Source organism: Chrysochloris asiatica, unplaced genomic scaffold (genome assembly GCF_000296735.1).
Source record: "Chrysochloris asiatica unplaced genomic scaffold, ChrAsi1.0 scaffold00087, whole genome shotgun sequence".
Taxonomy (NCBI): domain Eukaryota; kingdom Metazoa; phylum Chordata; class Mammalia; order Afrosoricida; family Chrysochloridae; genus Chrysochloris; species Chrysochloris asiatica.
In genome coordinates, this window is record NW_006408605.1 from 11,941,334 (window position 1) to 11,953,917 (window position 12,584).

General features: G+C 46.6%; 1 protein-coding gene across 2 annotated transcripts in view; it reads left to right on the plus strand.

The window, feature by feature from the left end:
* PCDHGC4 (protocadherin gamma subfamily C, 4) overlaps positions 1 to 9,740 on the plus strand; it is a 32,188-nt gene extending 22,448 nt beyond the window's left edge. For both annotated transcript variants that reach the window (XM_006866191.1, XM_006866190.1), the window contains exon 4: positions 7,776 to 9,740. In XM_006866191.1, coding sequence (XP_006866253.1) covers positions 7,776 to 8,002 — 227 coding nt within the window. In that variant the 3' untranslated portion in view covers positions 8,003 to 9,740. The remainder of the gene's footprint in view (positions 1 to 7,775) is intronic.
* Positions 9,741 to 12,584: the final 2,844 nt, after the last annotated feature.

Consider the following 12,584-nt stretch of genomic DNA (forward strand, 5'->3'; position numbering starts at 1 on the left):
AAGAAAAGACAAAAATGGATGTCAGAAGAGACTCTGAAATTTGCTTTTGAGTATAAAAAAGCTAAAACAACTGGAAGAAATGAGGAAGAAAGGAGCAAACAAAAAATTTCAATGGGCAGATCAAGATGACAAAGTCAAGTATTAGATTGAAATGTACAATAGTTGGAGTTAGAAAACCAAAAGGGAAGAACATGCTCAGCATTTCTCAAGCTGAAAGAGCTGAAGAAATATTTCAAGCCTTGACTTCCAATATTGAAGGACTCCATGGACAAAATATTGAAGGATGCAGAAAGCATAAAAAAAAAAAAGTTGAAAGGAATACACAAAGTACCAAAAAGAAATGGTCTATGTTCATTTGCTAATAAGAGGTAGCACATGATCAAGAAAGGAAGTCCAAGCTGCAATGAAGGCAATGGTGAAAAACAAGGCTTCAGGAATTAACAGAATACAAATTGAAATCTTTCATCAAACTGATGCAGTACTGGAGGTGCTCACTCATCTTTGCCAAGAAATTTGGAAGACAGCTACTTGACTTGGCTAACCAATTGGAAGAGATCCATATTTGTGTCCATTCCAAAAAGAGGTGATCCAACCTAATGTGGAAATCATAGAACAACATCATTAATATCACACGGAAGTAAATTTTTGCTAAAGATAATTTTAAAACTGTTGCAGCAGTACATCTACAGGAAATTGCCAGGAATTCATGCCAGATTCAGAAGAGGACATGAAACTACAGATAGCACTGCTAATACCCGACAGACCTTGGTTTAAAGCAGAGAATACCACAAAGACGCTTACTTGTGCTTTATAGCCTTTCAACTGTGTGAATCATGACAAAGAATGAATAACATTGCAAAGAATGAGTATTCCAGAACACTTAATTGTGCTCAGGACTGTATCCTTTCACCATACTTATTCAATCTGTATGCTGAGCAAATAATGCAAGAAGCTAGGTTATATGGAGATTGTGGCATCAGGATTGAAGAAAGACTCATTAACAATATGCAGATAATATAACCTTACGTACTAGAAGTGAACACGACTTAAAATACTTATGATGAAGATCAAAGACTTCATCATAGATTCTTCAGTATGGGTTGCACCTCAATGTAAAGAAAACAAAAATCCTCACAACTGGACCAATAAATAACATCACGATAAATGGAGAAAAGATTGAAGCTGTCAAAGACTTCATTTTGCTTGGATCCACAGAAAGTACTCTTAGAATCAGCAGTCAAGAATTCAAACGGGTTAGGCAAATTTGCTGCAAAAAGTCTCTCTAACTTGTTAAAAGAGCAAAGAGATCAATGTGAGGACTAAGGTCTGCCTAATCCAAACTATGGTATTTTCAGTAGCCTCATATGCATGTGAAAGTTGGACAGTGAATAAGGAAGACCATAGAAGAATTGATGCATTGGAATTATGGTGTTGGAGGACAATATTAAAAGTACCATGGACTGTCAGAAGAACAAATAAATCTGTGTTGGAAGAAGTACAGCCAGAATGCTTCTTAGAAAACAGGATGACAAGACTTCGTCTCTCATACTTCGCACATATTATCAGGAGGGACCAGTCCCTGGAGAAGGACACCATACTTGGTAAAGTGGAGGGCCAACGAAAAAGAGGAAGACCCTCAAGGAGGAGTGACACTGTAGCAGAGAATGTATCAATTGTGAGAGTGCCACAGGGACAGGCAGTGTTTCATTCTGATTTGCATAGGGTTGCTATGAGTTGAACCAACTCAATGCTCCTAAGAACAACAACATAAAAACTAAACCCACTACTGTGGGGTCGATTATGACTCATTTGTTGTTGTTAGGTGCCATCGAGTCAGTACCAACTCATAGCGACCCTATACACAACAGAATGAAACACTGCTCGGTCCTGGGCCAACCTCATAATTGTTGCCACACTTGAGCCCATTGATACTGCCACTTGGCCAACCCATCTCACTGGGGTGTCTTCCTCTTTTTCTCTGACCCTCCACCTTACTAAACATTATATCCTTCTCCAGTGACTGCTCCTTCCTAACAATATGTCCAAAGTATGAGAGAGGAAGTGTGGCCATCCTGGCCTCCAAGGAGCATTCTGGCTGCACTTCTTCCAAAACAGATCTGTTGGGTCTTTTGGCAGCCCATGGTACTTTTAATATTCTCCTCCAGCATTGTAACTCAAATGCATCTGTCTTCCTTATTCACTGTCCAACTTTCACATGCATATGAGGTTATTTAAAATACTATGGCTGGGGTCAGACACACCTTAGTCCTCAAACTGACATCTTTGTTCTTCAACACTTTAAAAAGGTCTTGTGCAGCAGATTTGCCTAATGCAATACATCATTTGATTTCTTGACTGTTGCTTCCATGAGTGTTGATGATTGATCCAAGAAAAATGAAGTCTTTGAAAACTTCAATCTTTTCCCCTTTGATAAGAGTGTTATTTATTGGTCCAGTGGTGAAGATTTTTGTTTTCTTTACATTGAGATGCAATCCATACTGAAGGTTGTGCTCTTTGATCTTCATCAGTAAGTATGTTAAGTCCTCTTCTTCACTTTCAGCAAGCAAGGTTGTATCATCTGCATATCGCAGGTTGTTAATGAATCTTCCTCCAATCCTGATGCCACGTTTTTCTTCATATAACCCAGCTTCTTGGGTTATTTGCTCAGCATACAGGTTGAATAAGTATGGTGAAAGAACACAACCTTGTCACACACTTTTATTAATTTTAAACCATTCAGTGTTCCCATGTTCTGTTCAAACAACTGCCTCTTGGTCCATGTACACATTCCTCATGAACACAATTAAGTGTTCAAGAATACTCATATTTCGCAGTGTTGTCCATAACTTGCCATGGGTCACACAATCTAAAGCCTTTGCATAGTCAATAAAACACAGGTAAACAAACATGTTTCTGGTATTCTCTGCTTTCAGCCAAGATCCATCGGACATCATCAATGATATCCCTTGTTCCACATCCTCTTCTGAATCCGGCTTGAACCTCTGGAAGTTCTCTGTCAATGTATGGTTGTAGCTGCTTCTGTTTACCTTTAGTGAAACTAAAGGCATTTATTACCTTTAGTAAAACTGACCTTATTTTGGCTGATGATAGGGAGCATTTCCACCATCTTGTTCCACAGATGTAGTCAATTTGATTTCTGTGTATTCTACCTGGTGAGATCCATGTGTATAGTCATCACAACTGATGGGAATCCTATATAAAGGAGCTCTGGTAGCCTAGTGGTTACAAATCTGGCTGCTAACCTTAAAGTCAGCAGTTCAAAACTACCAGATGGTCACAGGAGGAAGATTTACAATCTTGGAAATCCTATTCAGACTCAGTATAACTCGGAACTGACTCCACAGCACATAACCACCACCACCAGTCCTATATAGGGTTTCAGAGACTGTAAATCTTTATAAGAGTAAAGCCTCATCTTTCTCCCAGGGAGCAGCTGGTGGGTTTGAGACACTGATCTTTCAGTTAATAGCCTAACATGTAACCCACAGAGCCACCAGGGCTCCTTGATTTTAATATTAGTAAGTTACAAATGGAGTCCTGGTGTGGTGCTGTAGGATAAACCCTGGACTGCTAATCACAAGGTCCGCAGTTAAAATTCACAAGTCACTCCTCAGAAACCTTATGCAAGATCGCTATGAGTTGGAACCGACTCAAGGGTACTTAACAACAACAAGGTCTCAAATATTGCATAGGACTTGCTATACTTAAAAGTACTCCTTATTTACCCGAACTTAAAATTTCATTGGGTACGCTGTAGTTTTATTTGCTAAATCTGGCAGTTCTACCCCTGATCTCTGTGAGGTTGAGTGGCACCAGACCTGTGGTTGAAAGGGCAGAGGAAGAAAAGAGGTACAGATGTGCAATTTCAGAGAGGCCAGACTTGAGCATGAGAGGTGGCTGGGTTTGGGGAAAAGCCAAGTCAGGCACTCCAGAGAAGTAAACACAGTTCTATTTTGCTGTTGTGGCTTTGAGCCCTAAGGCCAGGAAGCAGACTTTTAAGCCTAAATCCAGATTTTAACAACAGAAATGGAATCAGTATTTATGGCCCAAAACCCTCTTAGAAGGTCCCCTGGGAGCTGAGGGTCACTGCAGGCTCACTCTGCTGTCAGGACTCCACCTCTCTGGCCCATGTAAGATCTGACCCAGGGCTAGACCTGAGCCCTAGAGAATGGACCCTGGGGGTGGAAGTGGCAGGGTCAGGCCCATACTCTCACTTTCACACCCACTTCCTGGCCTAGGAACTAGAGAGGTCCTGGACTAAAGCCCAGCCAGGCCTGTGGGGCTGCTGGAGGCGGAGGGGGGAGTAAGAGGGAAAGTAAGTAAAAACCTCAAGTACTTGGGACACTTTAAAAATAAACATATGGGGGAAGTGTGTATTCAAGGAGGCTACGGTTTGTAGCTCAACAGGCTGTAATCTAGCTTGACCTGGCTCCTGGGCTGCTCTGGAGTTGCTGTCTCAGGGCCAGGCCTGGAAGGGAAAAGGAGTTGATGAGGTGGTGGAAGTGCTTATGAAGCTGGGAGCTGAGTTTCCCTGAGCAGAAGCTGGCAAAAGAATAGGAGATGAGTACATTAAAAGGAAAAAAGAAAAAGGTAACAGATGTAAATACTGTTGACTGAGAGTACATGGAGGGGATTGTAATCATTACAATGATTTGCTGAATGTAAAACTGATGGTCTGCCCTGTAAGCCTTCACTCACGCAATACACAATAAAAGCTTAAAAATTAGCATAAAAAGCCTGTTTCAAACTGCATGCCATAAAATGATATAATAAAAAGGAATGCTGTTATGCATTAAATATTAACACACTGAAAAAGACCAACATATAGACCTCTGCTACCAGGTCATCCTGGTTGTTTGAAGCCCTTGAAATAAAGTTTTCTTCTCCAAAAAAAAAGAAGATGAGCAAGGAGAAGAGATAAAGTTTCTTTCTTGCTGCTCTTCTGTCTCACCTCTGATTAATGGATGTTCCTGGTCTCTGCCCAATGTGGGTCTTGTGCGGGTAGAGAAAGGATCATATAGAAATGACTCTGTTGTTGTTAAGAGTCGCGACTCAGTTCTGACTCTGTTGTTGTTGTTGTTAAGTACCGTGGTGGAGTTGGTTCCGATTCATAGCGATCCTGTATAGGGTTTCCCAGAAGCGGCTGGTGGGTTTCAACCGCCGACTTTTAAATTCAAACTGACCTTGCGGTCCAGCGCATTATCCTCTAGCGCCACACCAGTACTCCTAGCGACCCCGTGATAGGGTGTTTCTGAAGAGCAGCTGGTGAGTTTGAACTGCCCACCTTATGGTTCGTAGTCCAGTTCTGACCCTACAGTGCCACACCAGCAGTCTATAGCAGGGCAAAGCTAACATGCCAACTCCCTGCGCCCCTCCCCCTTCATATTGAGGCCTGAGTGATGCAGGGCCTTAGACAAGATCCCACAAGTGGCAAAAAAAACTGATCAGACAGAACTCCAGTGCCAGCCTGTTTCTGTTATACTCTGGATATTCAATCTTTTCACCCTCCTGGTCCAGTCCACCTTCATCTGCCCGATAGGACTCCGCCAGTGCTTCTAGGGTGGAAATAGTCATTGTCACCCATTGGGGGTACCCTGGTAGGATGTGGGTGGGCCTAGCCTCTAATTAACTAGTCAAATCTTTCCTTTTTTTTTTCTGTCTCTTTTCTCGCGTTTCCCGACCTTTCCCCTTTTTTGAGTGTGTGGGTGCGCACGCGGGCACATCTCTCTCTCTCCCTGGCGCCTCTGACGTCTCTTCTCTAGCTCCTAAATCGCTCTGGAATCCGAGCTGTTTAAAGGAGGATCTGTGCCCCTTCCTCCGCCCCCGCCCCTCATTCCCAGGCTGGCAGAGACTGGCGGTAGAAAGGGAAGGGGCGGGGCTACTAGGGCCAGCGCCCTCCTGGATCTAATTAGGGAAAACGCTGGGTGAGGGGTGTCGGGAGAATGCAGGCGGAATGGGAAGAAGACTGGGGGAGGGGACCAGTTTGGAGAAGGAGAGAAGGAAATGGGCAGCTGCTCCCTCCCATTTAAACCCTTCTCTCCGCCCGCCGAAGACCCGCAGATCTAGGGATTTGGGGCTTGAGATGGAGGCCCGAGAAACTAGATAGCTGGAGTTGGAGGCGGAGGGAGTGAGACTCAGCGCTCCTCTCCCTTTTCTTATACCCCTCCCCCTTTCATGCCGTTCTTTGAAAATATTTCCTGTCTCTTGTTTCTCAATCCCTGGTTGAGATCCCACGATTACTCAGCCTCTCCGGTTTTAGTCATTCTCTCTGCCCGCCCCGAAGTCTGGGGTAGGGGCAGCTTGGGGGAGGGGAGCTCTTCTGCCAGCTGGGCGGGGGCGGGGCTGGACTTGCCCGGGGCTTTAACCCTCTCACCACTAGAAGTCAGGGCTTCCAGTTGTAAGCCTGTGTGAACTCTGCCTGGAGGCAAAACTTCTTGTATTTTGTTTCCCCCACTTGACTCAGTTAGGAGAGTGTGGCAACGTTAATAAAATGAATAGCAACATTTATTGAGCACTTAATCAAATGCCTGGTACTATTCCATTTAATCCTCACAAAAACTCTAGGAGATAGGTACTATGAAAGCGCTTCTCAATCTTCAAGGCTATGTACAACTCATCTTGTTGAATGGCAGATTTTGAGAGTCTGCATTTCTAACTAGTTCCAAGGTGGTGCTGAGTTAGGGTCAGAATATGTGTCTTTTGGAACCTTCCTTTCAGTGGGAGGTTGAGCTGGAGGCTCTCTCTGATGTCACACAACTAAAGTTCTGAGCCTAAGCCTACCTAAAATGTTGGGTCCCCAGAATCATCATCCCAGTCTCATAGAACATGGCTTATTTGTATCTTCTTTCCAGTCATGATAAGGTCCAAGCTGAGGGTGGGGGTGGCACTGCATACATTTAGATACACTCAACACTAAAATCTGCTATGTCACATACTGGCTGGTAGGGCCTTGCACAAGTCTCTCTCATCTTTTCAGAGCCTTGGTTCCCTCATCTGTAAAGAGGAAATCATTCCACATACCTGGTTGGGTTGTTGTGTTGAGGTTAAAGGTGATCATCACTTAAATCACGTAGCAGAGTGCTTGGCACACAGTGGGCTCCTTTATTTACAGTGCTCCTGCACTGCCCAAGGTCCTTCACCTTGCCTGGTGACATTTCTTCCCTGTGAAGGTCACTGCCCAGGCCCCCAGTCCAACCCTGCCCCTCAGTGGTCATAGTCTGGTTAAAGGCCCCCAGTGCCTCCTTGTGTATAACGAATACTGAATACCTACTCAGTGTTATGTACTGGTTGGGGAAGGATGGGAGGATGTGGAAAACATGGTCTCTGCTTTCCAGAAGACTGTGGTTGACTGTGGAAGCCAGAAAGGCTTCCTAGAGAAGACCTTTGAGAAGAGCTAAGGCAAGGATGTCTCAGTCATGAGAAAAAATATTAGGTAGCATATTTTGAGCACGTATCATGAACCAGGCACTATTCTAGGTGTTTATTTTGTTTAACACTCAGTCAAACAGGAAGAATTACATAGGATTATTCCCATTTTACAGATCAGAAAACTGAGGGGGCATGGGAAGGTTAGGTAGACTTGCCCAGGGTCACATAGCTAATAAGGAAAAGAGGTAAGAATCCTCTACCCTCATCACTTTGTGTATTCCCAGTGGAGTCCAGGATACTTTGTACAAATTAATTAACTGTATTTCTGTCATTTCTAACTGTTGGGAGACTCTAAGTTTAGTTCTGTTCTTTCTTTGTCTCTGCAGAAGCTGCTGATGGGAGCTCCACCCTGGGAGGGGGTGCTGGCACCATGGGTTTAAGTGCCCGTTATGGGCCCCAGTTCACTCTGCAGCATGTGCCCGACTACCGCCAGAACGTCTACATCCCTGGCAGCAATGCCACACTGACCAACGCAGCTGGCAAGCGGGATGGCAAGGCCCCAGCAGGTGGCAATGGCAACAAGAAGAAGTCAGGCAAGAAGGAGAAGAAGTAATGTGGAGGCCAGACCTGGAGCCACAGGCAGCCTCTCTCCCCAACCAGTCCAGACTCCCCCACCTGAACCCAGGCCTCCGAATTTCAGGGCTACCCCCATGATGCTGGTAGGGCCCAAGGCCATGCTCCCTTTGGGAAAGAGAAACAAGTGCCCAGTCAACATCCCCCTCTCTGCCCCCAGAGGGTTAAATATGCAAAGGGAGTTCTGCTGAGAACCCCCATCCAATCAATCTCTGTGCCCATGGGGATGGTGGGGTTAGTGTAGAAACCAAGAACCATTAATCACACCCTCTTCAGTTACACTTGAACTCCTCCATCTTCCAAATTCAATCAGGCCATCCACCCCCTGCTTCCCTCCTCCCTAGCCTACTCCACCCCACTTCTTCAACACCTCTTTCTTGATTAAGATGGTTGGGGTATTGAGGTACCAGGTTCATCCTTCTTAAGAGTTGGAAGGGCATCGTGACCTCTTAGACTCTCCTTCTACTCTCAAACTTTCCCCAAAGCATGGTTGGTGTCAGTTCTTTCATCTCCTTTTAGAGTCTGAGACCGTGCTCAAGTTTTGGGGGACACGGTCACCATTCCCATGGTACTGATGCGTGCTGGATTTACGGAGGGCATTTTGCTACCAAGCCCCTTCCCAACATCTTGGGGCCCAGTCTTTTGTTTCTCATTGTTTGGTGTTCCCACTGCATGCTGTGACTTCCCTGACCCCTCCCCAAACAAAAGACTCCATTGCATGCTCCAAAACAGTATGGGGTGGAACGATGAAGAAGGAAAGGAAAGGGTATGTATGTGGATGGGGCTGGGAAGGGATGGACAAAGCTTGACCAATTGTTAACAGGGTCCTGCAGAAGACTCTGTATATCCCCAGGGCACTGACCAGGTCCCCAAATTTCAACATTAACCAAGCACCATGCTAGACCCTCACTCCCACATAAACGGCTCATCCCAGGCAGTAAACGTTGGGTTGAGCTACCAGGACCAATGGATTTAAACTGGCATTACAATCCAAGGAAGCTCTGGAGAGGTCATTGGGGCCTCCATGGGTGCTGGGTACTCCAGTGGTGCCCCAGCAGGAAGGGGGCACCAGTTAGGCCATTCTTGGTCCCTGTATTTGAAAAGCAAGGAGCAAGCACAGGGACCAAGTGGAAAGAAAGCCTCAGCTCCGAATTGGGACTTCTTCACAGTGCTCCTGCACTCCCTAAGGCCCTTCACCTTGCCAGGTGCCATCTCTTCTCCGTGAAGGCCACTGCCCAGGCCCCATCTAACCCTGCCCCTCAGTGGCCTCTAGAGCCTGGTTAAAGTCCCCCAGTGCCTCCTTGTGTATAGACCTTTCATCTGCCCACTCCCTTTCTGCTCCTGGGGTCCCGTTCATCCTGCGGGGCTGCGAGAGAACCCCACCTTAACCCTTAACAGTAGTGTAGAGCCCCTTTCTCTTCCAGCTGGTGTAGAATAGCCAATAGTGTAGTGCGGTGTGCTTCTTACGTGATGGCGAGTGGGCAGCAGGCGGCGGGTTCTGCATAGCCTCCTTGATCTGCCTGTGGCGGCTCGTGCTGTGTTTTGTGCTGTGTGCGACCCCCATCCCTGTACTGACTCCTTCTATAAGCGCTTCTCTTTGCATAGCCACGTAGCTTCCCACCCCATCTCCTTCCTGTGTCTCACGCAAGTTTTATACTCTAATATTTATATGGCTTTTTTTCCTTTGAAAAAAAATAATAAAATTGTTTCTTCTGAAAGAGTGAGCATTTCTGTGTAAGATATGGAGGCTCTTGGCGTACGTGGAAGAACTGATGAGCTGAGAGGGATGTGATGAAGAGTGGGAACGAGGAAGCAATGATTGTGTTTGCGACTTGGTTTTGTGTCATTGCGTGTCTAGATCTGTTTTTGAATTGTGTGTGTGCCTGAGAGCTTCTGTATGACTGTCAATTGTGACTGTAAGTTTGCAGTATCCTTGTGTGTATGTACCGTGCGATTGATTGAATCTGTATAGTGTTGTGTGCAATCGGCCTGGGGAGCCGTAATGGGGGTGGGGATTTGTGTAACGGAGTGTGTAGTTGCATGCTTACGGTTGTCTGGGCTATGATTCTAAGAGACCAGTCTCCAGGCAGAAGAGGCAATCCTGGCGCGGGCGGGGGCGAGCTGGCACCGGGAAACAGCATTGGTGCAGGAGGAGGACGGTTTTTCTAGTTTCCGCCTCTTCTCTGCTAAAATTACCTCAGGAGCGCCCTAGCTGGCTTCTCCAGAAGAGGATGAACTCTTTCTTTCTCCTTAGTCCCCTTCCAGCCCCTCTGCGTAGGAGTTTCGGGAACACAGCAGCATTTTCTGTAGCTTGGGCTTCAGTGGCCCTGAGAATTCACCTCACCACAGGGAAGCCAAGGGAGGTGGCTCCACCCCTTTCTTGCTGGGTTCGAAGAGACTGAAAGGGCTTGCAGGAAATCCAATTGCCCACAGACACAGCACCCCTAACCCCCCACTCTCTGGGTGCTTTTCAACTCACATTTGGGCCTTCCCATCTCTCCGCCCCCTCCACCTGCCTCCTCAAAACACAGTGGGATTCTGAGGTTACAGCAGCCTAAACAGCGGTGGAAAACATTGAGTGGGGAAGAATTAGGGTGGAGAGAAAGACAGGGTTCTGGCGTGGTAGTGGTGGTGGTGGTGGGGGAGGGCGACAAGAAGAGGTGGGCAGAGAGAATGTCCAATCGCAGGTCTGGAGGTGGCTGTTTCTGGGTTTCCCCAGTGCGGAGTCTCAGAGCTCTCTCTCTCTCCTCGTCCTTCTGGCTCTGTTGTCATGGAAACAAAGCCTTCCAACTCTACAACCAGAGGCAAGGATCTTGCGTGGGAGTAAGGGTGGTGCGCATGGTTCCGGAGATAGAAACAGGGTTAAGAGTCGGGCAGTGGAGGGACAGGGTGCCGGGGGGCCTGGGTTATATTACCAGAATGGCTGCAGACTGGCAGAACGCAGTGAGCAGCTGTTGTTGCCCCCTAATTAGTATGTGTCAGCTAAGTTCTGAGCCAGAAACGCTTAGCCTGGAGGAGGGTGCAGGGAATGGAGGCAGCCCACCCTAACACCTCTGGCCACACTGAGGAGGCAACTGCTCAGGATCAAGGCAGGACTATTTAAATTGCTTTTATTTCTAGCCCGGTTCCTGCCTAAAAGGTTTTGTGGTCTTCTCCTGCCTCTCCCTGTCTATCATGGGCATGGCTCATTGCTTGTAAGGGTTTCTTTGTGCCAGTCAAAACGTGTTCAGACAAGTATGGCTCTTATTAGCAAGTCATCTGGAGCATGGCCTCAGGCTTCTGACCTCTGCTGTCAGATTTCAGCCCTAGTGTAAGTCCCTCTAGTCTGGAATGTGGTCTGTGGTCACTAAATGAGTGGTGGGAATGGGAGTCAATGCTTCCGTCCCTCAGAAAGGCTTTTACCAGGAAACTGTGTGACCTCTGAGAGGAGGGGAAGTCAGAACTGAGTTCAAGAAAAGGGCTCCAAGACAAGAGGCAGTAATGTGCTGACTTGGGCTTCCACTCCTTTATGGAGGTCAAATTCCTACCTAAGGTGAGCTCTGGTGGCACAGAAGCCACCAAGCATTAATATCTCTGCAGCCCTGTGCCCAAGCCTAATGTCTGCCACGTGATGGGCACCTTAGGTTTTTTGGCAGTGATTTGTGGGTCAATCAAGAGTGTGGGAAAGTGTGGAAAAACCTGGGCCAGACTGAAGAGAGCTCAGGAATTCACAAAGAAGGCTATAAGGTGGTACTGTTTCAATGCTTTATTAACAGTTGGAAACAAACCCAACAAACTGGAGGTGATGACATCCCAGAAGCCCAAGAGGCATGGGAAATAGGTTTGCATTTTGTCCCTTTTTATTATTTTTTATTAAATGCATCTTAGCAAAAGTAGACTAAAAAAGAAAGGGTCAAAACCCCAGACGTCAGTGAGAAGGGAGAATAAAGGGACCAATAGGCCCCCTGTACCACAGTCATCCCGGGAAGAGCTCCAAGGAGCTGCTGCAGCCCCTCTATACACAGGATCAAGTATGTGGGACTGGCCTAGCAACCAGAACCTTTTTTTCCTGGCCCCAAGGCCTCCCTGCAGTCACTCTTAAGTCTAAGTTTCCCTTTGCTTTTACAATCACAATTCTGGGCCAAGCCCTAACCTATCTGGGGCTGGGAAGCTGAAAGGGGCACAAGGAGAGCAAAAATGTCACCCTGAGCTGGAAAATCTAAGCTTCCTATGACTGGGGTCAGTGAACAGTTTGGCCTGCTCACTACTCAGAAGGGAGTGAAAGTCCAATGTTTGGGAGTACTCCCTGTGCCCACTTCCCCAGAGTGTCCAGTTAGCATTTGCACATTTGGCTTGATAAATATATTAAGTTTATAAGAACTTGGTGGTCTTAGAGCTCACGCTACTCCTAGGCCTGACCCAGTTCAACCAAAGAAGGGGTTCCTCCTGCCCCAGAATTGATACTGGGAGAGAGAATCTGTCTTGGCCCTAAAGGTCCAGAAGGCTGGAGGGCTAGGATGGAAGTACAGGGCCTTGTTCAGGATCAAAGCCTGTGGGAACTCTGGAACCTACCATCAAAGCCT